Genomic DNA, 27,477 nt, shown 5'->3' with positions numbered 1-27,477 from the left:
ATGTAGAAGCTCAGTGTTGTTAAAACGATATAGGATGTCTGCCACTAAGTCAGAGGAAGTCCAACTGCTGCAACGAGGTCTCAGGCGCTCTAGCGCCATCTCTTGAAAATTAGAGATACGAAGGGAACATTTTATGCAAAGATGGGCTCGATAAAGGACAGAAATGGTATGGACCTAACAGAAGCAGACGATATTAAGAAGAGGTGGCAAGTATACCCAGAAGAACTGTACAAAAAAGACCTTCACAACCCAGATAATCATGATGGTGTGATCACTCACCTAGAGCCAGACGTCCTGGAATATGAAGTCAAAGTGGGGCCTTAGAAAGCATCACTATGAACAAAGCTAGTGGAGGGGATGGAATTCCAGTTGAACTATTTCAAATCCTAAAAGATGATGCTGTGAAAGTACTGCACTCAATATGCCAGCAAATTTGAAAAACTCATCAGTGGCCACAGGACTGGAAAAGGTCAGTTTTCATTCCAATCCCAAAGAAAGGCAATGCCAAAGAATGCTAAAAACTACGGCACAATTGCACTCATCTCACATGCTGCTGGTGCTGCTGCTGCTGCTAAGTCGTTTCAGTTCAGTTCAGTTCAGTTGCTCAGTTGTGTCCAATTCTTTGCGACCCCATGAATCGCAGCACACCAGGCCTCCCTATCCATCACCAACTCCCAGAGTTCACTCAGACTCGCGTCCATCAAGTCAGTGATGCCATCCAGCCATCTCATCCTCTGTCATCCCCTTCTTCTCCTGCCCCCAATCCCTCCCAGCATCAAAGTCTTTTCCAGTGAGTCAACTCTTCACATGAGGTGGCCAAAGTATTGGAGTTTCAGCTTTAGCATCATTCCTTCCAAAGAAATCCCAGGGTTGATCTCCTTCAGAATGGACTGGTTGGATCTCCTTGCAGTCCAAGGGACTCTCAAGAGTCTTCTCCAACACCACAGTTCAAAAGCATCAATTCTTCGGTGCTCAACCTTCTTCACAGTCCAACTCTCACATCCACACATGACCACTGGAAAAACCATAGCCTTGACTAGACGGACCTTAGTCGGCAAAGTAATGTCTCTGCTTTTGAATATACTATCTAGGTTGGTCATAACTTTCCTTCCAAGGAGTAAGCGTCTTTTAATGTCATGGCTGCAGTCACCATCTGCAGTGATTTTGGAGCCCCCCAAAATAAAGTCTGACACTGTTTCCACTGTTTCCCCATCTATTTCCCATGAAGTGATGGGACCAGATGCCATGATCTTCATTTTCTGAATGTTGAGCTTTAAGCCAACTTTTTCACTCTCCTCTTTCACTTTCATCAAGAGGCTTTTTAGTTCCTCTTCACTTTCTGCCATAAGGGTGGTGTCATCTGCATATCTGAGGTTATTGATATTTCTCCTGGCAATCTTGATTCCAGCTTGTGCTTCTTCCAGTCCAGCATTTCTCATGATGTACTCTGCATATAAGTTAAATAAGCAGGGTGACAATATACGGCCTTGACATCCTCCTTTTCCTGTTTGGAACCAGTCTGTTGTTCCATGTCCAGTTCTAACTGTTGCTTCCTGACCTGCATACAGGTTTCTCAAGAGGCAGGTCAGGTGGCCTGGTATTCCCATCTCTTTCAGAATTTTCCACAGTTTATTGTGATCCACACAGTCAAAGGCTTTGGCATAGTCAATAAAGCAGAAATAGATGTTTTTCTGGAACTCTCTTGCTTTTTCCATGATCCAGCTTCAGTCGTGTCCAATTCTGTGCGACCCCATAGACGACAGCCCACCAGGTTCCCCCATCCCTGGGATTCTCCAGGCAAGAACACTGGAGTGGGTTGCCATTTCCTTCTCCAATGCATGAAAGTGAAAAGTGAAAGTGAAGTTGCTCAGTTGTATCCAACTCTTAGTGACCCCGTGGACTGCAGCCTACCATGTTCCTCCATCCATGGGATTTTCCAGGCAAGAGTACTGTATCTCACATGCTAGTAATGCCCAAAATTCTCCAAGCCATGGTTCAGCAATACGTGAACCATGAACTTCCAGACGTTCAAGCTCATTTTAGAAAAGGCTACATATTTAGTTGGAGAATGGGGCTTCTTAAGATTTTAACTCTAAACTGTTCACTAGGAAAGGATATTATATCAGGTTAAATTTTATATTCAGAGGATACATAGATAAGTATTCATCAGTACCAAATGAGATATTCCTGGTTGGCTTCTCTTTCCCAACACTCAGCGTTCCTCTGACTGTGAATCACATAGGACATTCAGTTACTAGAAGACCGTGCAACCTCCCTAGGGTGAGAACCTGCCCGGTCTGAAAAGTTGAATCTGAGACTTACTGGTATTTCTTGAGTCCAGGTAGTCAGATTCTGTTAAATGCAGGCTGTAGTAGCAAACTCAGGTTTCTCTAACTGGCATTGTTCCCCTTATAAACAAACACTTCTGGGTGTTCACATGGGTACAAATGAGTCTCTCTAGGAGAGCCAGGGTCCCTTGCAAGTGAGACTTTTTGCCCCTCTTGCAGAAGTGTAAATCAAGCATTGCCATTGAAACTCTGAAGACAATTTTAAGATAGTTTATAGATTTTCACTGATACAGAGTAAAGTGAAGTCAACTATCAAGCTTTCATAATACTAAATAACTGTGCTCTGTATTTATAATTTGTCATTGTTGTTCAGTCACTAAGTCATGTCTGACTCTGCGACCCCATGGAATGCAGCACACCAAGCTTCCCTGTCCTTCACTATCTCCCTGAGTGTGCTCAAGCTCATGTCCATTGTCAGTGATGCCATCCAACCATCTCATCCTCTGTTGTCCCCTTCTCCTCTTGCCCTCAATCTTTCTCAGCATCAGGGTCTTTTCCAGTTAGCTGGCTCTTCACATCAGGTGGCCAGAGTTTGGAGCTTCAGCTTCAGCATCAATCCTTCCAGTGAATATTCAGGACTGATTTCCTTTATGATTCACTGGTTTGATCTCCTTGTAGTCCAAGGGACTCTCAAGAGTTTTCTCCAACACCACAGTTCAAAAGCATTAGTTCTGCACTCAACCTTCTTTATTGTCCACCTCTCATATCCATACTTGACTACTGGAAAACCATAGCTTCTACTATATGGATATTTGTCAGCAAAATAATTTCTTTGCTTTTTATTATGCTTTTAGGTTTGTCATAGCTCTTTTGCATTTATAATAATAATCTTATTATAGTCCCTCCTTAACAGGACCCAAAGGCCTGAATTAACCTGCCAGACCCCTCAGACCATGGAACTTTCCAAGCAAGAATACTAAAGTGGGTTGCCATTTCCTTCTCCAGGGGATCTTCCAGACCCAGGGATCAAACTCACATCTCCTGCATCGGCAGGCAGACTGTTTACCAATGAGCCATTACCTCACAACTTAGGGTTATATATTTACTCAGTTCAGTTCAGTTCAGTTGCTCAGTCATGTCCGACTCTTTGCAACCCCATGAATCGCAGCATGCCAGGCCTCCCTGTCCATCACCAACTCCCGGAGTTCACCCAAACTCATGTCCATTGAGTTGGTGATGCCATTCAGCCATCTCATCCTCGGTCGTCCCCTTCTCCTCCTGCCCCAATCCCTCCCAGCATCAGGCTCTTTTCCAATGAGTCAACTCTTCGCATGAGGTGGCCAAAGTACTAGACTTTCAGCTTCAACATCAGTCCTTCCAGTGAACACCCAGGACTGATCTCCTTCGGAATGGACTGGTTGGATCTCCTTGCAGTCCAAAGGACTCTCAAGAGCCTTCGCCAACACCACAGTTCAAAAGCATCAATTCTTCAGCACTCAGCTTTCTTCCCAGACAACTCTCACATCCATGCATGTACTATGCCTATTTCACAATTTGCTTTTGTAAATTGAAAATTTTATTGAAAAATTATTTTAAATTTTTATTTAAAATGAGATTTTCACATTAAAAACTTCTGATATTATGATGCAGCATTGTTCTCAGCACTTAGTTTTGTGCACTATTTAAAGAAAATGTTTTCTAAATATTTTTAATAGACTTTATTTTTTAGAGCAGTTTCATATTCACAGCAAAATTAAGTAGAAGAATGAAGGATTTCTTATACACCTCCTGCCCCCTCACAAACATCCCCCATTACCCATACTCTGTACTACAGTGGAACATCTGTTAAGTTCTGTCAGCCTGTGTTGATACATGATTATCATCTGAAGTCCATAGTTTACATCAGGGTTAACTCTTGATGTTGTACATTCCATGAATTTGGACAAATGTATAGTGACACATATCTATCATTAGAGTATCAAAGAGGATATTTTCACTGCCCCAAGAATCCTCTGCTCCTCATTCATTCATCTTTATTCATCCTTCACCCCCAACCCCAGATCTTTTCACTGTCTCCATAGTTTTGCCTTTTCCAGAACGTCATATAGTTGGAATCATACAGTTTGTAGCCTTTTCAGATTGGCTTCTTTAACTTACTAATATACATTTAATATTCTCCCATGTCCTCCTGTGGCTTGATAGCTTATTTCTTTGGGGGGACTTCCTGGTGGTTCAGATGGTAAAGAACCTGCCTGCAATGCAAGAGACCCAGGTTTGTTCCCTGGGTTGGGAAGATCCCCCGGTGAAGAAAATGGCTACCAACTCCAGTACTGTTACCTAGAAAATTCCACAGACAGAGGAGTCTGGTGGGCTACAGCCCATGGGACCACTTTAGTGCTAAATAATGTTCCATTGTCTAAAGGTACCAGTTTATCTGTTCACCTGCTGAAGGACATGGTTGTTGCTTCCAACATTTGGCTCTTCCAACATTTGGCTCTTGCACTCAGCCAAGTCAAGAAGACTATAACTTTGAACACTTACTTATTATTTCTATGGTTCAGTTCAGTTCAGTCGCTCAGTCGTGTCCGACTCTGTGACTCCATGAATCGCAGCACACCAGGCCTCCCTATCCATCACCAACTCCCGGAGTTCACTCAGATTCACGTCCATCGAGTCAGTGATGCCATCCAGCCATCTCATCCTCTGTCGTCCCCTTCTCCTCCTGCCCCCAATCCCTCCCAGCATCAGAGTCTTTTCCAGTGAGTCAAGTCTTCGCATGAGGTGGCCAAAGTACTGGAGTTTCAGCTTTAGCATCATTCCTTCCAAAGAAATCCCAGGGTTGATCTCCTTCAGAATGGACTGGTTGGATCTCCTTGCAGTCCAAGGGACTCTCAAGAGTCTTCTCCAACACCACAGTTCAAAAGCATCAATTCTTCAGTGTTCAGCCTTCTTCACAGTCCAACTCTCACATCCATACGTGACTACTGGAAAAACCATAGCCTTGACTAGACGGACCTTAGTCGGCAAAGTAATGTCTCTGCTTTTGAATATGCTATCTAGGTTGGTCATAACTTTCCTTCCAAGAAGTAAGCATCTTTTAATTTCATGGCTGCAGTCACCATCTGCAGTGATTTTGGAGCCCAAAAAATAAAGTCTGACACTGTTTCCCCTGTTTCCCCTATTTCCCCATCTATTTCCCATGAAGTGATGGGACCAGATGCCATGATCTTTGTTTTCTGAATGTTGAGCAGTATCACGCAAAGATGCTGCTCTTTTCCACTAGTACTGCCACCACATTTAAATGTACCATCTGAATAGAGTTTAGAATCTTTCTAGGATATTCAGGGTTTTGTCCTTTTCCATCATATTGAATGATATGAAATATTTATTCATTCAGTACTTTATAATATATTGTAGTGAGAAGCCTCTGCTCCCTAATAGGTAGAGTTGACAAAGGAGGAGAGAAAGGTAGTTTTTATCATCTTTTACTTTGAGCCCTGCATCTTGGTCTGCTTTCAGATTTTTCTTAGTGCTTCTTCTAAATAATTCAGAGAAAGTTAGTATTGAATAGTTATCTGTTGCAAAATCCTGCCCTACCAAGTTAAAATACCACTAGAATGAAGCAATGTAGTTCTGTAGAAAGAACAACATCCTTGGGTAAGGTTTGTACAGTTTATAGCAGATAAACTATAAGAAATAAGGTTTAACTTATTTAAATAAATTCAGGTACTTTTAGAATAGAAAAGGATTTAAGGTCATTTTGTCTAGTGGTTGACTGTGCATTAAAATTATCCAAGGAGCCTATAGAAACTACAGACTACTAGGTCACATCCACAGCAATTTTGCTTCAGTAATATCTGGGCAAGGTCCTAGAAATTGTCTTTTTAACAAATCCCCTCAGCAACTCTGATGCATAGCCAGGCTCCAGACGGGTGTTTTGGAATCATTGATCTAGTACTGTGCCCAGCAGACAGGAATTAGATTTAATTAATTTCTGTATTTCTAGCTAGACCAGCAAAGTGCCAGGCACATAGCTATTGCAGAATAAGTGTTTGCCAGAGATGGGGCAGAAAGCAAGTACAAAGAGAAGTTCAACAGCTTATGAAAGGTGTTAGGAAGCCTTAGAACCCAGTTCTTATTTGGCCCAGCAGATGGAGGGACAAGGGCTTTGGGATCCACTCTTCTCCAAAGGTCTTTCAGATAAAGTGTAGAATCTTCCAACATTTCATAAGACTACATTATGGACACATGTATTTATGTTCAAGAGAACATTGTAAGTACATCTCCCATCTCATTTTGTACATTTAATAAAGTAAGTCCTCTGATCATAATTTTCTTAGGTATTATAAATAATTTTTGAAACCTTTCCTTCTTTGGTTTCCATTTGGGTTTGTTATATAGGTTATAAGTACATCATGTAATAAGTTCTTGAAGCTGGAAAATAAAAAAAGTCACAATTATCATTATTACTTTTATCTCTGTCATCTACCCTCTAAGACAAATCTGATTTGTGACCAGCTCTCAAAACTGCACTTCTGGATGACTCTTACAAGAATGTCTTTTTGATCTGGTTTACTGAATGCAATTATACTTCCAAGTAAGTTTTCATTTTAAGAGAGGCCAGTGCAGTGGTATCCTCTGGTTTTTGCATCAGCATTTTAGAGCAAGGGTACAAGCTCTCCAAGGGGAGGAGAAGGTGGAGGGAGAGGAGGAAAAGAAAGGAAGGGAATAAGAATTTGGAGGTTGCAAACTCTTCTTGGTTTATATTATCTCCCACAAGAAATAATTTACCCACCACACTGGTCTTACTTTTAAAGGCATTTAGGAAGTTGTGAGTCCAACAGTTAATTGTTAATACAATCCTGCTTATCTCATAGGATTTTTAATTTCTCAGAAAATACCCTGATTTATAGTTATCACTGCTTAAGGATAAGCTCTCCAAGAAGACAATTGTTATGTAAGTAAATGTGTTATAAGTCATTGGATAACTTCTTGCATTCTCTTCATCACTATGAATAACACTGATGAGTCATTTTAACCAAGTAGTAGTGCCATGACCACCTTTTACTAAGGGGCTGTTCACAGGCAGTGGGCAACGTGGACTTCGGTAAAATAAATGTGCACTGCTGCAGAAAACACTGAGAATATCCAATCTGAAATGATTTACCTATTAAACACGTGAAAGTTAAAACATTCACTGGCCATAACAACCTCCAGCATACCCAATGAGTACATAGACTATGAAAATACTTTTCCCCTATCTTGTGTGCTTGAATTACTGGCCCTTGGGTGTAGACTGGGGAAAGGAGTTAAGGAGAGTTGCAGGTTTATTACTTAACCTTCCTTATTTGGCCTTATTTCTTTTGTTGTTAAATGTAAACTTCCAGAATGTTTTCCCTGTCCATTGCTTAGATAAGAATAAATCCAAGAGAGTAGTTAGAAAAAATAGAGAAATTTTGATGTAACTGGTTAGAAAGAAGCTCAAAGCCTTTGAAAGGATGGAAGCTGAGAAGATAGTACAGGAATAATTGTGGGGTGAAAGTAAGAGGGCACCACTGATGGAAAGACTTCTCAGCTAGTTTACTTCTCAGCTAGTAGTAACTAGCTCTACACTGGCCTCCCTGGGAAGAACTTCTCCATCAAATAGTTCAATTCAGATTATGCCTTGCTTTCCTTGGCTCATGTTCTAGAGACTCTTTTTTAAAGTGAATATCATCATGTTTGTTTTTTGATTGGTATTTGTTTACTTCAAATGAATGTTTTCATTTTCTCTTTAACTCATGAACAAGTTTCTGAAGGGTTGAGAATTTATGTCTACATTTTTTTGACTTCTTCATATCAGCAGCGTTAGATTCTACATACTCAGTCCATCACATATGGAGTGAAATAAAACTATAAAGTAAAAGCTTCTAGTGATTTTTCCCTTTCATTTTCACTCCTGAGCCATGATTGCCCTCTAGTTATTCTGTTGCTTCACCCATAACATATTTTCCCCCTTTTATGGTGTACCTGTTTATTACCATCTTTTAGACTGCAGTCTTCTTGAGGGCAAGGACTGTATCTCAGTCATCACTGTTTCTTCCATTTCTGTGTTTTATCTGACATAGGAGCTGCTCAGTAGGTGTATGTTCTATGTGTAGGCATATCAAAGTTGCATCAAATTCAGAGAAACTTTGTTTGCTTGGGTTAAAAACAAAGCTGACTCCACTTTTGTCTTCACTGTCTTAAAAGACATCTGAATTTACTATCAGAATACTGCAACAGCAATTTTTTGGGTTCTTGCCATTTTACTCAAATTAGTGTTTTAAAATGCTATTTTTGTTTGCTTTGCTCTAGAACTGAACAATGACACAAAAACATTCTTTACTAAAGAATATTTGAAAAGAAAACAAAGCTTTCAGAAATCCAGTTCTGCAAAGTGGCCCCTACCAAACTGCAGAAAAGCATTCCACCTTTTTGGAGGTAAGGAAACTAATGTAAAAAATGAGAGAGAGAAGGAAAGAAAAAAAGTCTGGTAACATTGTCTAGCATTGTTTTTTAAAGCCATTTTCTTTCTGCCTTCAATATGTTAGTAGAAACATATTTCTGCACTGGTCAATTTTAAGGAAGGATTTGCTAGTGTCTTCTTACTGAAAGCTACAGGTGTATGTATGAAAAACTTGGAGACTATACCTTAAGAGCAAAATCTGACAGAAACTCATGATCAAATTTACCTTGCCTTGCCATCAATAATGTTTAATATGTAGATAATGAACTTCATTTCAAAAGTAACAGATTTAACAGAAGCACTAGTATTCTTTATAAGTATTTTTAATAATTCATCATAATTTAAGTTTGTTTTATAGGTTATAATCTCATTTTTATTTTTAGTATTTTTTAATTGAGGTATAGCTGATGTAGCATGTCATGTTAGTTTCAGATGTACAGCAACAGCAATTCAATACACACAAACATATATGTATGTATTATTTTTCAAATTCTTTTCCCTTATAGCTTATTATAAGATATTGAATCTAGTTCCCTGTACTATACAGTAGGTCCTTGTTAGTTATCTATTTTATATATAGTAGTGTGTATGTTGCTGCTGCTGCTAAGTCGCTTCAGCAGTGTCCGACTCTGTGCAACTCCATAGATGGCAGCCCACCAGGCTCCCCCATCCCTGGGATTCTCCAGGCAAGAACACTGGAATGGATTGCCATTTCCTTCTCCAATGCATGAAAGTGAAAAGTGAAAGTGAAGTCGCTCAGTCGTGTCTGACTCTTAGCGACCCCATGGACTGCAGCCTACCAGGCTCCTGCATCCATGGGATTCTCCAGCCAAGAGTACTGGAGTGGGGTGCCATTGTCTTCTCCAAGTAGTGTGTATATGTTAATCCCAAACTCTTAATTTATCCCTTACCCCACCTTTCCCCTTTGGGGAACCACAAGCTTGGTTTCTATATTGTGGGTCTGTTTCTGTTTTATAAATAAGTCCATTTGTCACTTTTTTGAGATTCCACAAATAAGTGGAATATGATATATTTGACGTATGATATTTGTCTTTGGCTTACTTCACTTATTATGATAATCTCTAGGTCCATCCATGTTGCCACAGATGGCATTATGTCATTGTTTTTTATGGTTGAGTAATATTACACACATACACACACACAGATATACACACACACAGATATACACACACACACATGCATGCACATATAATATACATACATACATATGTATGTATGTATATATATGCATACATACATCACATCTTTATTCATTAATCTGTCAATGGACATTAGGTTGTTTCCATGTCTTGGCTATTGTAAATAGTTCTGCCATGAACATAGGGGTGTGTGTGTATATCTTTTATAATTGGAATTTGCTCTGATATATGCCCAAGAATGGGATTATAGGATCATATGGTAACTCTGTTTACTTAAGGAACCTACATATCGTTCTGTATAGTGGCTATACCAATTTACATTCCCAACAGCATTGTAGGAGGGTTCTTTTTTTCCTGCACCCTCTCCCGCATTTATTATTTGTAGACTTTTTGATGTGAGATGATGCTTCACTATAATTTTGATTGGCATTTCTCTAGCAGTTAGCCATGTTGAACATTTTTTTATGTGTCTATTGGCCATCTTTATGTTTTTTGTAGAAATACCTATTTAGGTCTTCTGCATATTTTGTGATTTTTTTTTCTTCTAATACTGAGCTGTTTGTATATTTTGGAAGTTAATCCCTTGTCAGATTTGTCATTTGTAAATATTTTCTCCCATTCTATAGGTTGCCTTTTTGTTTTGTTTATGGTCTTTTGGCTGTGCAAAACTTTTGTGCTTTATTTAGTCCCATTTTTAAATTTTTGCTTTTATTTCCATTGCTCTAGGGGACAAGTCCAAAAAAAAAAAATACTGCTATGATTTATGTCAAAGAGTGTTCTGCCTGTGTTTTCTCTAGGACTTTTATAGTATTTGGTCTTATGCTTAGGTCTTTAATGCATGTTGAGTTTGTTTTTGTATATGACATTAGAAGATGTTCTAATTTCATTCTTTTACATGTAGCTATCCAGTTTTCCCAGCACCACTTAATCAAGAGACTGTCTTTTCTCCATTGTATATTCTTTCCCCCTTTGTTATAGACAAACTGGCCATAGGTGGATGGGTTTATTTCTGGACTTTCTATCCCCTTTTATTGATCTATATTTCTGTTTTTGTGCAAGTACCTTACTGTTTTGACTACTGTAGCTTTGTAGTATATGCCAAATTCAGGGAGTCTGATTCTTTCATTCTATTTTTCTTTCTCAGGATTGCTTTGGATCTTAATGTATTGTTGGAATCAGTTTGCTGGCATTTTGCTGAGGATTTTTGCATCTATGTTCTTCAGTGATATTGGCCTGTAATTTTCTTTTTTTGTAGTATCTTTGTCTGGTTTTGGTATTGGGGGGATGGTAGCCTCATAGAATGAGTTTGAAAGTGTTTCACTTTCATACTATTTTATTTTAATATTTTACAGTTGTCCTGCAAGTTTAGGACAAGTAGAAAGTGTCAGTACTTTAATGTAGAGTGTCTCATCCATGTATAATAGACAAGGAATATCAGTTTCTGGGTTCACAACTAACTAAATGCATGACCTCAGGGATGTCATAGAAACACCAACTTTTGTTTCTGTTTCTGACCTGTAAGATGGTAATAATTATATAACCTAATTAATGTAGTTGTAAGGATCAAATGAGCTGATGTGAAAGTGCATTCTAAATTGTAACTGTACTATAGATAAAAGGAATTATCAAATTAGGGCAAGGCAATCTCTAGTATCTTTTTCACCTTTGAGAGTTTGTTATGTGTAATGGTCATACAATGTAAACATAAAATATAATTTTGTCTTTGATAAAACCGTGGTCTATCAGAGCATGGACAACTGTAGAGTTTTAGTACAGATGAGGGGTCTGGTTGGAGAAGCTAGATGTGGGGAGCTCTGATCTTCAGGGAACAAGAGGGCCTTCCATATAAGAAGACTGATAATATCAATACAGCAATGATGTCAAGCAAAAGCAGGTAAAAACAGAGCCATATGGTTGAGGCAGAAGATAAATTGAATTACAAAATCCTCAAAGTTTGAAGAAAGTAGTTTATGGACAAATATAACTGTATATAGTAGTTTGAATAAAGAAACTTAATTTAAAGTCATTTTATCAGCACTATGAAACATACTATTTACTATAGAATATTATTAATAAGTAGTACTTCTATTTATAAGAACTATAAAGTAGTATACTCATTATAACATTATTTTGTAAAGTCATAAATAACTGAAGAAACCCACCATCTATTGCTGTTCAGTCACTAAGTTGTGTCCAACTTTTTGTGACCTATGGACTGCAGCACGGCAGGCTTCCCTGTTCTTCACTGTCTCCCAGCGTTTGCTCAGTCTCATGTCCATTGAGTCAGTGATGCCATCCAACCATCTCATCCTCTGTGTCTCCTTTATCCTCTTGTCCTCAATCTTTCCCAACATCAGAGTCTTTTCCATTGAGTCAGCTCTTTGAATCAGGTGGCCGAAGTGTTGGAGCTTCAGCATCAATCCTTCCAATGAACATTCAGGGTTGATTTCCATTAGGATTGACTGGTTTGATCTCCTGGCTGTCCAAGGGACTCTCAAGAGTCTTTTCTAGCACCATAGTTCCAAAGCATCAATTCTTCAGTGCTCAGCCTTCCTTATGGTCCAACTCTCATATCCATACATGACTGCTGAAAAAAACATAGCTTTGACTGTATGGACCCTTATTGGCAAAGTGATGTCTCTGCTTTTTTAATACACTAGCTCTAAGTTTGTCAGAGCTTTTCTTCCAAGGAGCTAACAGCTTTTCATTTCATGGCTGCAGTCACTGGCTACAGCGATTTTGGAGCCCAGGAAAATAAAGTCTGTCACTATTTGTTTTCCCCATCTATTTGCCATGAAGTGATGGGACCAGATGCTATGATCTTCTTCTTTTGAATAATAAGTTTTAAGCCAGCTTTTTCACTCTCCTTTCAACCTCATCAAGAGACTCTTTAGTTACTCTTCACTTTCTGCCATTAAAGTGGTATCATATGCATATGTGAGGCTATTGATACTTCTCCTGGCAGTCTTGATTCCAGCTTGTGATTCATCCAGCCTGGTATTTCACATGATGTAGTCTTCATAAAGTTAAATAAGCAGGGTGACAATATACAGCCTTGACATGCTCCTTTCCTAATTTTCTATGTCTGATTCTAACTGTTGCTTCATGACCTGCATACAGGTTTCTCACGAGACAGGTGAGGTAGTCTGGTATATCTATCTCTTAAAGAATTTGTAATATATAGCTCAGTTGGTTAATAATCTGCCTGCAATGCAGGAGACCCCAGTTCAATTCCTGGGTCAAGAAGATGTCCTGGAGAAAGGATAGGCTACCTACTCCAGTATTCTTGGGCTTCCCTTGTGGCTCAGCTGGTAAAGAATCCACCTGCAATGCAGGAGCCCTAGGTTCAATCCCTGGGTTAGGAAGATCCCCTGGAGAAGGGAAAGCCTACCCACTCCAGTATTCTGACCTGGAGAATTCCATGGACTGCATAGTCCATAAGGTCACAAAAAGACAGATATTACTGAGTGGCTTTTTTTCAGTAAAATGTATTACATTTAGACCAAAATATGATCTAAAATTAAATAAAAGAAAGTCATTGTTATTCACAGGATTTCATGTGAAGATTTAATATACAGATAATGTGCTTTAAAAGATTCCTTTGAATCCTACCTTCTACCCTATATGCAGATTTTTTTAAAAAATGAATCATCATTCTGATAACCCCTTAATTTCCTCTTGTCTTTTTATATTCTGGGGTGCTAAAGCTATAAATTACATATTTGCTTCTTTGTGGTTTCATGTTATTTCTCCTCATAGAAGTTCCACAGAACTCAAGTTTCTATAATTTTTTATGGAGGAGGTTCAAAGTAACTTTATTACTTAATCTAACTTGGAGAATTTTGAGCATTACTTTCCTAGCATGTGAGATGAGTGCAGTTGTGCAGTAGTTTGAACATTCTTTGGCATTGCCTTTCTTTGGGATTGGAATGAAAACTGACCTTTTCCAGTCCTGTGGCCACTGCTGAGTTTTCCAAATTAGCTAGCATGTTGAGTGCAGCACTTTCACAGCATCATCTTTCAGGATTTGAAATAGCCCAACTGGAATTCCATCACCTCCACTAGCTTTGTTCGTAATGACGCTTCCTACAGCTCACTTGACTTCACATTCCAGGATGTTTGGCTCTAGGTGAGTGATCACACCATCATGATTATCTGGGTCGTGAACATCTTTTTTGTACAGTTCTTCTGTGTATTCTTGACACCTCCTCTTTATCTTCTGCTTCTTTTCCATCCCTACCATTTCTGTCCTTTATTGAGCCCATCTTTGCTGCTCAGACTACCACTCTGTCTTCTTGCATGTCTTTTTCTTTGGGATGGTTGAAGTCGCTGTCTGATGTACAATATTATGAACCTCCTTTCATAGTTCTTCAGGCACTCTGTCTACCAGATTTAATCCACTTAATTATTCTTCACTTCCAGTGTATAATCATAAGGGACTTGACTTAGGTCCTACCTGACTGGCCTTGTGGTTTTCCCTACTTTCTTCAATTTAAGTCTGAATTTGGCAGTAAAGATGCTCATGATCTGAGCCACAGTCAGTGCCAGGTCTTGTTTTTGCTGACTTTAGAGTTTCTCCCTCTTTGGCTACAAAGAATATAATCAGTCTAATTTCAGTATTGACCATCTGGTGATGGCCATGTGTAGAGTCATCTCTTGTGTTGTTGGACAAGTGTATTTGCTATGACCAGTACATTCTCTTGATAAAACTCTGTTAGCCTTTCCCCTGCTTTATTTCGTACTCCAAGGCCAAACTTACCTGTTAGTCAGCGTATTTCTTGACTTCCTACTTTTGCATTCCAATCCCCTGTGAAGAAAAGGAGGTCTTTGTGTGTAGTGTGTGTTATTTCTAGAAGATGTAATCTTCTTAGAACCAGTCAATTTTGGCTTCTTTGGCATCAGTGATTGAGACATAGACTTGGACTATGTGAATATGGTACCATTTATTCTCTGTTGATGAGCAAATGAGTGATACAGTTTCTGTTATTATAACAACATTGTTATAAATATTTTCATGTCTCTTGGAGCATAAGAGTTCCTCTAGAATAATTGCCAGTAAAAAACAGCTGGGTCATAAGAAAAACATATTTGTAATTTGATTGCCTAAACCAAACCGTTTTCCTAAATGACTACTGATCTGTCACCAACTTTGTTTACCACATTTAGTGTTTTCAGTGGGTATAAAATGATATCTCATTGGGGATTTAATTTCAATCTATCTAATTACTAACAGTGATTGAAAATAGCTTTGTATATGTATCAGTTATTGAACTTCTTCATTTGTGAAATTCCTTTTCAGATTTTGTCCATTTTCCTATCAATTGCATTTTTCTTGTTGATTTTTGAGAGTTTTAAAATATTTTCTGCTGTTTCCTTTTCTTGTTAATTATATGAATGGCAGCTGTCTTCTCTCACTTGTTTTTGTTCTCACTTTATCATGTCTTTAATGAATTGTAGTTTTTCATTTTTTAGCATCTTTTTGGTATATATCATCTGATTTGAGAAATTCTCTATCCTCAGTGTCATAAAGATATTTTCCTGTGTATTTTTCAAATATTTTAAAGGTCTTTGGAAGTAATTTGTGTTGTTGATACTTTCTGGGTTTTGTGGTGGTGAGGAGAATGGGTGTTGTGTTATAGGGTAGGGATCCAATTACTTTGGGATTTTTTTCCTATTTTTTCCAACCACGATTTAATAATTCATTATTTCCCCACCGATCCACAGTGTTCATCTATCACTGTTTAAATTTCCATTTCTGTGGGTCTTTTTCTGAAGTCTTTATTTGGTTCCTTTGGTCTGTATGTCAAGTTCTATCTTGGTTACTGAAGCCTTGTAAGAAGTCTTGATATCTTCCTTCAGACTTGTTTTGCTGCATGAGTGTCTTGACCATTTTTTTTTTTTGACTCTTTGAATCTTAGAATCATCTTGTAAAGTTCCATGAAAACTTTAAAAGGGTTGGACGAATTTGGAGAGTACATTTAAATTTATGCATTACCTTGTGTAAAATAGATAGCTAATGGGAAGTTCTGTATAGCACAGGAAGCTCAGCCTGGTGCTCTGTGACAACTAGAGGGGTGGGATGGAGTGGGAGGTGGGAGGGAGGTCCTAGAGGGAGGGGACATATGTATATATATGATTGATTCATGCTGATATACGGCAGAAACCAACACAACATTGTAAAGCAATTATTTTCCAATTAAAAAGAAAGAAGAACACCATGTTGAATTAAGGGAAGAAGTTCCTATTCAATGCATGAGTCTGTGTGGGGAGAATTGACACCTTAATAACTTTCCCTATCCACTAAATGGTTTTTCTTTTATTTAGATCTTGTAACTCTTTCATGTCTTATAATAAAATTTGATAATTTCCTTCACTGATGTTTTATACACATTTTAGTTAGATTTATTCACATATATTTGCTCTTGTTATCCTCTTTTCTCCTCCTCTGAACCTTGAGTGAGGCTAGTTACTCCAGTTCTACTTCGTAATTAACGGCTACTGTCATCACCAGTCCACACACTCATTTGTTTCCTTTTACCCTCATGTCCTACTTTCTGTTATGTTGAATTTATTTAATCTGTATCTTTTCATTGTAGTTTTAAATCATGTTTATTGTTTTCTCTGCATATGTTTTAATTTATGGGAATGGTGTTGTTATATTATTGCACTGTTTCTTATCTTTTTCATCTAGCACTAGACTTTCAGATAAACCTTGGTGCCTATGTGTATTTCTAAATCCTGTTCTCTGAAGGTATGCGTTTACCACATTTTATCCAACTGTTCACCGACTGGAGCACAGAACACCTCCAGCTCCCTGCCATTACATGTAATACTAATGAATATCCTAATGTGGGCCTTGTGAAGATTTATTTGGCATATACACTCAGGAGCAGAATGTCTGGGTCATATATTTGAGTAAATATTGTCAACAGTTCCCCCAAATGCCATTATAGATACCTGTAACAGTGCATGAGGCTTGGGGGAAATTGGAACTATGGAAAATGACAAAGAATGGAAGTTAGGAACCCTCATTATTAATTTAATTTGCTTTTATCTGATCTCTAATAGTTTAAGATAGTCCAAATACTTATCAGTCCTTCAGATTCCTTTTCTGTAACTGCTCTTCTCATTTTCCTAAGGAGGTTTCTGCCTTTTATCAGTTTTATGGAATTTCTTGTGTATTCAGGATACTAATCCTCTGTCTGCTTTAGACATTATAAATGTTTTATCCCATTTTATAATCTGTATATTAAGTTTATCCATGATGTCCTTCACTGAAAGAAATTCAACTTCGACATAATTAAATCCACCTTAATTTTGTATTCTCATTGTATTTTAAAGTTTTAAGAAGTTCTTCCCCATTCCCAGGTTACAAAGGTTTTTGCTTCAGTAAAACTATAAAGTTAATATTAAAAAATACTTCTCACTTAGGTCTTTATCTAGAATCTACCTCTTATTGTGTGTTACAGAGGATTCATGTCTCCCTTCAAACAAAATAGCCTACTTTCCTGAATATTAAATAATGATTCTGGGTTTTTAAAATTATTCCTTAACTGCATTGTATAGAAATGGCCTTGTGGGATTTTGATCCCATATTCAGCAGCCTTACTGAATTACCTTCAGTTTCATTATAGGGTTTGAGGGGCTTTGAATGAAGATAATCATATCTGCCTTACCTGTAAATAAAGACAGTTTTATATGTTTCAAACTAATATGTATGCTTTTTCCTTCTCTTTTTTTCCTTGCCATACTTTCTGAACAGGGACTTCTGTTTGATTTTGAATAGAAAAGTGATAGCAGCATCTCTGATATTAAAAGAAATATTTTAATATTCCTGATGCTGAGATCCATATCATAGTACTCAACATACCATGCCATCTGTACCATTAATTGTTTTCTCAAAACAGTTTCTTTTCAGCTAAATGTTCAGAGGTTGGTAGAAGGAAGTAAGGTGGGAAAAGAAGATATTATGGAAAAAAATAGACATTCATGTAGACACCTTGGGCTTCATACAATTACTATTCTTTCCACAAAAACAAAACAGAAGTTGCTTGGTGGTGCCACTCTGCCTGCTGGGGTGCCACTCTGCCAGCTCTGGGATGGCTCCATGCAAAACAAACATTGAAGCCAAAATCCATTTCAGATTTCTTTCAGTTAGTAAAAAGAGATGCTAGTTCATACCTTTCATACAAGCAAAGTGGCATAAAGTGGGAAATTCTGCTTTTGTCTGAAGTTCTTTTATTTAACATCTATATTTTTGAGTAAGATTGCCCCATGTTTCCGTTTTCAAAATATCTTTGTTCTCAATTTGTTTTGAGTCAGTTTATGTGATATATCTCTTCCAGGAGTTAATTTTTTCTGTTTTAATATTCATTGACAGAAAGCTGTCTATATTGTTTAATCTCTCCTGTGTCTATAGCTCTCTTCTCTGTATATTATCAATATTGTTTACTTATGCCCTGCTTTTTTCCTGATCATGCCAGATATTTGTAAATTTTATTATTCTTTTTAAATAATGAATTTTTGAAATTGACTCTGTTGTATCTTTATTTTAATTTCATTAATTTCTGCTCTTTGTTAAATCCTTACTGCTATTCTTTTTTATTTATTCTGTCCTTTTTATACCATAGTAAGGTGCCTTTCTAGTACATTAATTTTTATCCTTTTAATTTTTAAAAAATTATTATTTAAGGTCATCAATTTCCCTCTCAGTAATCTCAGTAATCTTGCAGTATTTTTATTAGTCTTCATTTCTGATTATTTTTCATAAGAATAAAGCACACTTAATTTGATACTGATTGAACCATCTTGATTAAAAGTAATAAAACAACAAAAATTAGAATAGTTGAAAATTGAATATGGATATAATATCCATATTATATACAGATATTTAATAATATCCATATTATACCACAGTATTCAACATCATGCCATCTGTGCCACGTTAATTGTTTTCTCAAAACAGTTTCTTTTCAGCTTAATTTTTCAGAGGTTGGCAGAAGGCAGTAAGGTGGGAAAAGAAGATATTATGGAAAAGAATAGACATTCATGTAGACTCCTTTGGCTCCATACAATTAGTATTCTTTCCACAAAACCAGAGCAAAAACATTTTAACATAGGTTTAGATTTCCTAATCAATGAAGTTCATGTAAACTTTTTTTTAATTCATTCATCCATAAAGCTCACTCACACTTACTTATCCCTTTCACTTTGTCGAGTAGTGTCTTAAGAGATACTGATGAATAAGCAGACATGTTTTAAATTTATTTCTTACAAATACATGTTATATGTTTATACATAAAATGAGTTATGTGAGAAGAAATGGAAATATTCTAGATATATGAGAGCTAGCACTCTACATCTCTTATCAGGTGCCAAAACATGTTAACCCGTGCTCTTAGTTTTTTCCTCTGAAGTATCTATTGTTTCCAAGTGTGGCATCCTCAGTTTATCAGTATCTAATTGACTTGATTTTCAGGCATGCCATGGTTTAGTTGGTTTCCTAAGAAATGAGTTTTGTATATATTAACAAGCTAAGAGGTTTTACTAACATGTTTTGCCAAAATGAAGTTCCATGTTATTGAATTTTTTTCTAAATATACTCAAATCAAAGAAATGAAAAAAACAAAGTCATGATTTAAAATCCGATGGCCTAATTTTTTCTGGTAATAACAAGAACATGCAGCTAAAATGAAGGTATCTGAGACATATTTATGACCAATCCATTTGTTTTATTGTAAAGCCTAGGGAATTGTTTTATTTGGTCATTAGCTCATCTGAAGGTGTTAGATTGATTCTGCAAGTTTAAACATGCAAGTTTAAACATAAATGAAGGAATATCCACATGGAAAAGAATGCTTGTCTCTAATAGAGAACAAAACAATATATGATCAAATAGCAGGAGTTTGAATATCACCCAGAAATTTGCTTTCTCAGAAAGTTGGAGGTAAAATCAGAGATATTTTACAATGTGCTGTAGCCTTGGTGCTGTCTTACTAGAAAGTTCATTAACCTTTTCGCAAGGTAATTTTTCAAAAGGGCCTAAGAATTTTAGTTTCTCTTTCTATCTATTTTCTAATGGCAGAATCAGGCCCTGTTTTTGCTGTACAGTTTAATAATGAGTTTAAAATTTATTTTGGAAGGCAAATCAGCCCTACAATATAAGAAACTGCTTTAGAAATACGTAGCTACATGCAATCACACTAAAATGTAAAATCACAGATTCTGAAGTTAGAAAATATACATAATGTAACTTCTCCAACCAATACAAGAACAGCCTCAACAGTCATGCTCAGAGATAGACATCTAGATTCTGCGTATCACATGCTTATCACTTACTATCTGAATAAGTACATTTGTTCATTTTAACAACTCATTCACATAAATTTCTGTGTAAATGAAATCTGGCTTCTCATAATTTCCTTTTATTGGTTCAAGTCGTTTTAATCTTCCTCCATGTGACTGTTCTTCAAATATACAAAGACACATTTGATGTTCTAGACACGTCTTTATTCCACACAGACCCTATATACATTCCCTTCAGCTGTTCCTCATAGGTCCTGGTTTCTAGTTCCTGGTTGCCTGTTTCAGAGATACTAGTGGGACTAGAAACGACATCAGTTGGATACTGATACACTAAGAATGCAATGCCTGGAAACTGTAGATATTTCAGAGGAAGAAACTAAGATTGACAGAATCATCAGAGCAACTAACACTTGATAAGAGGTATAAGAGCTAGCTCACTTTTATATAAAATATTTCCTTTCCTCTTCACATGGCCTAATGTTATTCTGGTGTTGGGTCATAAATTCATGGTCTCTGTTGAAGGCTAAATAGTTCAGTTGGGCAGTGGAATAAAAACTAAAACACTGTTTTCTTCTGGAAAAACCATAGCTTTAACTATATGGACTTTTGTTTGCAAAGTAATGCCTCTGCTTTTTAATACACTGTCTAGGGTTGTCATAACTTTTCTTCCAAGGAGCAAGCGTCTTTTAATTTCATGGCTGCAGTCACTGTCCACAGTGATTTTGGAGCCCAAGAAAATAAAGCCTGTCGCTGTTTCCCTTGTTTCCCCATCTATTTGCCATGAAGTAATAGGACTGGATTCCATGATCTTAGTTTTCTGAATGTTTAGCTTTAAGCCCGCTTTTTCACACTCTCCTCTTTCACCTTCATCAAGAGGCTCTTTAGTTTCTCTTCACTTTCTGCCATGAGAGTAATATCATCTGCATATCTGAGGTTGTTGATATTTCTCCCAGCAGTCTTGATTCCAGCGTGTGATACATCCAGCACAGCATATAACATGACGTACTCTGCATATAAGTTAAATAAGCAGGGTGACAATATACAGCCTTGACGTACTCCTTTCCCAATTTTGAACCCATCCCTTGCTTCATGTCCAGTTCTAACTGTTGCTTGTTGACCTGCATACAGGTTTCTCAGAAGGAAGGTAAGGTGGTCTGGTGTTCCCATCTCTTTAAGAATTTTCCATAGTTTGTTGTGATCCACACAGTCAAAGGCTTTTGATAGTCAATGAAGCAGAAATAAATGATTTTCTGGAATTCCCTTTGTTTTCCTATGATCAAATGGGTATTGGCAATTTGGTCTCTGGTTCCTCTGCCTTTTCTAAATCCAGCTGGTACTTCTGGAAGTTCTCAGTTCACATACTGTTGAAGCCTGGCTTGATGGATTTTGAGCTTTACCTTGCTAGCATGTGAAATAAGTGCAACTGCATGGTAGCTTGAGCATTCTTTGGCATTGCCTTTCTTGGTATTGGAATGAAAACTGACCTTTTCCAGTCCTGTGGCCATTGTTAAATTTTCCAAATTTGCTGACATTTTTGAGTGCAGCACTTTAACAGCATCATCTTTTAGGATTTGAAATAGCACAGCTGGAATTCCATCACCTCCATTAGCTTTGTTTGTAGTAACGCTTCCTAAGCGCCACTTGACTTCACACTCCATGTGTCTGGCTTTAGGTGAGTGACCATACCGTTGTAGTTATCTGGGTTATTAACAGTTATTAGCTGGTATAAAGTACAGTTATTTTGTGTATTCTTGCCACCTCTTCTTAATCTCTTCTTCTGTTAGGTCCTTACCATTTCTGTTCTTTATTGTGCCCATCTTTGCATGAAATGTTCCCTTGTTATCCCAGAACTGATGGCATAGACTTAAAATGTTGAAACAGATAATAAGATGACTTTGGTACTTGACACTCAAATTTTTCAGCCTTTGATCAAGAGAAACCAAGAAGGAAGTGAAGGAATTCAGCACAGCCAAATTCAAATTTGACTGTCACTGTCTAATAAATGGTGCTATTTAATTTCTTTATTTTTATTTATTTTTTAATATAAATTTTTGTGTTCCCCATCCTGAACTCCCCTCGCACCTCCCTCCCCATACCATCCCTCTGGGTCATCCCAGTGCACCAGCCCCGAGCATCCTGTATCATGCATCAAACCTGGACTGACAGTTCGTTTCACATATGATATTATACATGTTTCAATGCCATTCTCCCAAATCATCCCACCCTCACCTTCTCCCAGAGTCCAAATGACTGTTCTATACATCTGCGTCTCTTTTGCTGTCTCTCATACAGGGTTATCGTTACCATCTTTTTAAATTCCATATATATGTGTCAGTATACTGTATTGGTATTTTTCTTTCTGGCTTACTTCACTCTGTATAATCGGCTCCAGTTTCGCCCACCTCATTAGAACTGATTCAAATGTATTCTTTTTAATGGCTGAGTAATACTCCATTGTGTATATGCACCACAGCTTTCTTATCAATTCGTCTGCCGCTGGATATCTAGGTTGCTTCCATGTCCTGGCTATTATCAACAGTGCTGTGATGAACATTGGGGTACATGTGTTCAGAAATGTGCAAATGCTTTAAAGTCTGACCACTGTATGACATTGTTAGGGCAGTGGGCAATATGTGTATTCACTGTGAATTATCCTAGAAAATTGTGGTCAATCTTGGAATAAACAATGAAGATTGAGGAGCTTGGAATTAAGAGAGGTAATGGAAAACTTACTCTGTCTCTGAGAGACGCTGTGGTCACCTTATCCTATCCTGTAATCATGGTGAGTGGCGTACCCTTATGGGTGATGGTCGATATGCACCCTAGCATACAGACGTTGGCAAGGTGTACAGAGGTACTCTGAGGACGATTCTGGGTTTGTGCAGTGGCTGCAGGTTATACTTTGTGTTTATTACACCTTTTATCCCAGACAGTCTGAATGTTTCTTGAAAAATCATATGCTCTGGACCTGTTCTGTATGTGAGATACAGCACTACTACCTTAGCTCAGCACTGGAAGAGTAGCAGTCTTGTTTGATCGTCAGCAACAGAGTTAGAATTAACAGATGAGGAATATAAGGATATTCCCCCAGTATAGAGGGATGCAATAGGACCTGGTTTTGAGCACACAAAAAAGATGAGAAAATAGCCACAGAACTCTGAGAAATGCAAAAATAAACACAGGTCAAGCTTATTATTTCTGACAATAACAGCAGTGGTGATTTCTTTTTCTAGAATATAAAAGATATAATAAGATATATTAGCATATTAGTTGTAGCATCATCATTCTCAATGGCAATACCTGGGAATAAAATGATAATTACAAAAGCTCTATTTATAAATAAATAAAAGAACTCTGGAATTAAAGAAGTCTTGATGAGGAAAATTCCAGTAGATGGAGAGTCCCCAGTGAAGCTAATACTGCCAACTACTTGCTTCTCTGGAAGTATTTAATGAGTCTGAGAGTTATCTGAGGATCAGTCTTGCCATAGGCAGAAGACTCTATTAGGGGAAGAGAAATCAGCTGAGGTTTTTCACTACCATATGGACTGACATGTCAGGTTGGACAGAGTCTGAACATATGGCCATTTTCCCCATGAGACATTTGCTGAGAGCTGTGGCAGTACAAGAGGCTACATAGTTGGCTAGTTGGCCCAAACAAGCAAAATAAAACCTCTGGTAATCTCACAGAGGTCAGGAATCAGCCACAGAATACGGAAGTCTACAATAAACACATAGGAAGATTTCTCCTAAAGATATTTGCCACATTTTAAGTCTGTGTAGGATGGAAGATGAAAGAGTTACTTTCACAACCTCTGAAAAGCAGAACTTTCAGATTAGAGGAGATAGAGACCTGTTAACCTCTTAACCAAGAAACCCAAAGGACCACGCTCAAGGAGGGGTCAAGACCCGAAAGCAGAGTTCAAATCCGCAGTCCCATAGTGAACTCCATAGGGTTTAGGGGATCACATCACAGAAAAGGAGCATGCAGTAAACACAGACTAGGCCATGCCTGCAAATCACTTGAAATCAGAGGTTGAGTGAATCTAATAAACACTGCAATGTAACGTCAACCTCAACCCAGCGTACTGAGTTGAGACAATGAGCCTCTCACTTTACCTGCCTGACAAAAGGACCAGTCCTCTGCGGAGAGAAATAATATCTACTTCAGTAACTCATACAATAAAAAATGGGACATAATTTAAGAAAGGAAGGTTAAGAAATTGTGACTAATAGTCAACTAAAATGTTGACCTAAAATGATAGAAACAATCAGTTATTTTACTAGCAAAACACTTTATTCAGAAAGAACAAAGGATTACAGTTCAGGACTTGCACTTTATGGCAAACCACAGGTAAGTCCAGAAAACAAGGGAGAGAACTGTCCTTTTGAAGAGGAGTAGGGGCTATTACAAAGAGTCCACTGGAGGAAGCTGAGTTCAAAGTGTATTGGCTTTTCATTGGCTAAATTGTGACAGCCTCTTATTGCCAGCTGTTGCTGGATTAGGAAAAGTTCTTCCTCTTGACGGGTAAGAAAGTAGCAGCCTTCTTTCTGTTAGAAATGCAGAGGTACATCTCTTCCTGTTGGGTCTGTAATTGACATGGAGCAGTGGGGCATGAGAACTCCCCTTTCTGACCTCCTGACTGTTTTAAGTGAGGTTTCTCTTTATTAGTTTTCAGACATGAGTGGCAGCAGAAAACAGATGCAGATCCCTAGATGATCTAGATGTTGGACTAGCTGACTAGGATTTAAACTGTTAGGAAAAATGTCAATGAAAATAGAGAAAAAGATGAGCAAAGTAGGTGAGAGGGTGGACAATGTCAATAGAAAAAGGAAACTATAGAAAATAAAAGAGTGGACACTGCAACTTGACAATCAGTGAGCCATATGTCGTTAGCAGTTTAGGTCATGGTGTTCAGGATCACTGCCATGGGGGGACATGCCCTGTTTCCACTTCTGCTTCCTCTGCTCAAGCATAGTCGATCCCCTCAAGCCCCTTCTCTCAGAACCCAAACATGGTTTGTTTGGGTTTGGTTGTTTGTTTGTTTGTTTGTTTTTTGCCAATCCACTGTTCTCATTCTCTCCTGCCTTTTGCAGGTTGAACAATACAAATCTGCCATACTTCTCCATGCTCTACTTCTTTCATGCAGCTGAGCTATTTGAGTAAGTGGATGGAGAGTTCAGTCTGTAAGCATAGTCCTGCCTCTTACTATGTATATAGATCCCAAGAGAGAAGGGATCAAGAAGCACCTTATTTTTTAAGCCAGTTTACTTTAAGTCTTTGATTTTCTAAATTACCAGTGATAGACTGTATTAATGAAGCCAGTGATCCATTTGCCAGAATATAGATGATATAATTTGCAAGATATAACCACATAATCCTCAGCTTGTAGCCCCTTAGACAACTTTTAACCTACCTCATCATGGAGAATCATCCACCTGGGTTTACCTCCTACATGCTTCCAAGTTAGGAGAGCAGTGGAGAGCTTTGAAGTCAGGGATGTCACACTGCACAACCCCAGGAAGCATCTTTCCATATAGTCATCTCTGTGAAGGGTCCTCTCTGGAGTTCTGCAGTGCATAGCATAAGTAAGCCAATATGATAATTCTGCATCTTTTCTCATTTCCTGATTCAGGGGCATATACCTAGTGGCTGCTTGATCCTAAGGACAGTCTCTCCATCAGGAAAGATAATATCCACAAAAGTATTTCCTGCCTCTTGCATACGACGCCTCCATGCATAACATTATCAGAAAGCACCATGATACCCCAATATTTATACAAAAGAAAAACAGGGAAATGCTCATTAAATAAGATAAATTTAAGAGGTTAATTATAGATGGATTGAAAAGATGCAGTCTATAGTCTCATCAATGTCTTATTGAAGATGTCCTCAGTGTTCAGATAAAAATGATTTAAAAACTAGAGTAAAGTCAAAGTCACTTCCAACCAAGAACACTTGTAACACCTGTCATGACAAATGCAAATAGGAACAGACTATAAACAATTTTCCTATGTATAGGTTAAAGGTTGTATAATCATCCTACATTATTCATATTACTGACGAAAAGCCTTCCATTGTGGATAGCCATTACTTTATTCTTTTAATTGAGGTATAGTGGATCTACAATGTTGTGCCTATCTCTACTGTACAGAAAAGTGATCCAGTTATACATATATATAACTATTTTTATATTCTTTTCCATATTCTTTTCTGTTACCACAGGATATTGAATATAGTTCCCTGTGCTATCCATTAGGGTCTTGTTGTTTATCCAAGATAAATGCATTAATTTGCATCTACCAACCCCAAACTCCCAGGGCATCCCTCGCCACATCCTCCTGCCCTTTGGCAACCGCAGATCTGTTCTGTGTGTCTGTGAGTCTGTTTCTGGTTTGTAGACAGGTTCATTTGTGCCATACATTAGATACCACATACGTTTAGTTTCGCATCATATTTGTCTTTATTGTAAATGTATGATTTTAAATCTCATAAATTTGTTTTAGACTCAAAAAATCCTGAAGTTATGGAAGGAGTTTGGGGGTTTTCTTTTTTTATTTGCTGAGTATACTTATATTTGTGCAGTTAAAGTATTTTTCAGAATGACATAAAATAAATAGCTTCTGGAGGAATGACAGTTTGCATCACATATTCCTTTGAGAAAGTAAAATGTAAACTGCTCAGTCTCATTTTGACCAATCAATAAAGAATTTAGGCTGACGATACTAATGAAGGCATAAAGAACTTCCAAGAGAGAAAACCTCAGCATTCATAATTTTAATCCAGAATTTCAGAAATAAGGTGCCCTAAAATAGATTAACTACAAAATAAGACCATTATGATAAAACAGAACTTTTTGTCTCATCTTGGAAAATCCTCAGTTAATGTAAACAGATGAAAAAAAATTTTTTTTTTTAACATAAGGGAGAAGTGATAGGTTTTTGTGTTCTTTAGTTTCTTTCTTTTTTAAAGCAAAATAGTTCTGGGTATAGGTTTCTGTTATTATACACTATGACCTTAAATTAATCCTAATCCCCTGGTCATATCCCACACCATTAAATCAGAGTTTCTGGAGATGATCTCAAAAATCTGTAGTATATAAAGATCCCCAGGACAGTCCAAAACGCAGCCAAAGTACTAAGGTTGATGTGCCTTACTCTAGAAGCTGCTAGGACTTGTGACTGTATAGCAGAACAGAATGTGGACTCAGAATGGAAAGGTACTGTGAAAGATTCTT

General features: G+C 37.6%; 1 protein-coding gene across 3 annotated transcripts in view; it reads left to right on the top strand.

The window, feature by feature from the left end:
* Positions 1–27,477, top strand: part of RNF180 (ring finger protein 180) — a 302,385-nt gene that overhangs the window by 234,229 nt on the left and 40,679 nt on the right. For 2 of the 3 annotated variants that reach the window (XM_027980056.2, XM_042233754.1), the window contains one exon: positions 8,625–8,750. The exons of the other annotated variant lie outside the window; for it this stretch is intronic. In XM_027980056.2, the coding sequence (XP_027835857.2) occupies positions 8,625–8,750 (126 nt within the window). The remainder of the gene's footprint in view (positions 1–8,624; positions 8,751–27,477) is intronic. 3 annotated transcript variants of the gene reach the window in all.

This window comes from Ovis aries, chromosome 16 (genome assembly GCF_016772045.2).
Source record: "Ovis aries strain OAR_USU_Benz2616 breed Rambouillet chromosome 16, ARS-UI_Ramb_v3.0, whole genome shotgun sequence".
In the NCBI taxonomy this organism is placed as follows: Eukaryota; Metazoa; Chordata; class Mammalia; order Artiodactyla; family Bovidae; genus Ovis; species Ovis aries.
This window is presented reverse-complemented; position numbering and strand designations above follow the sequence as displayed.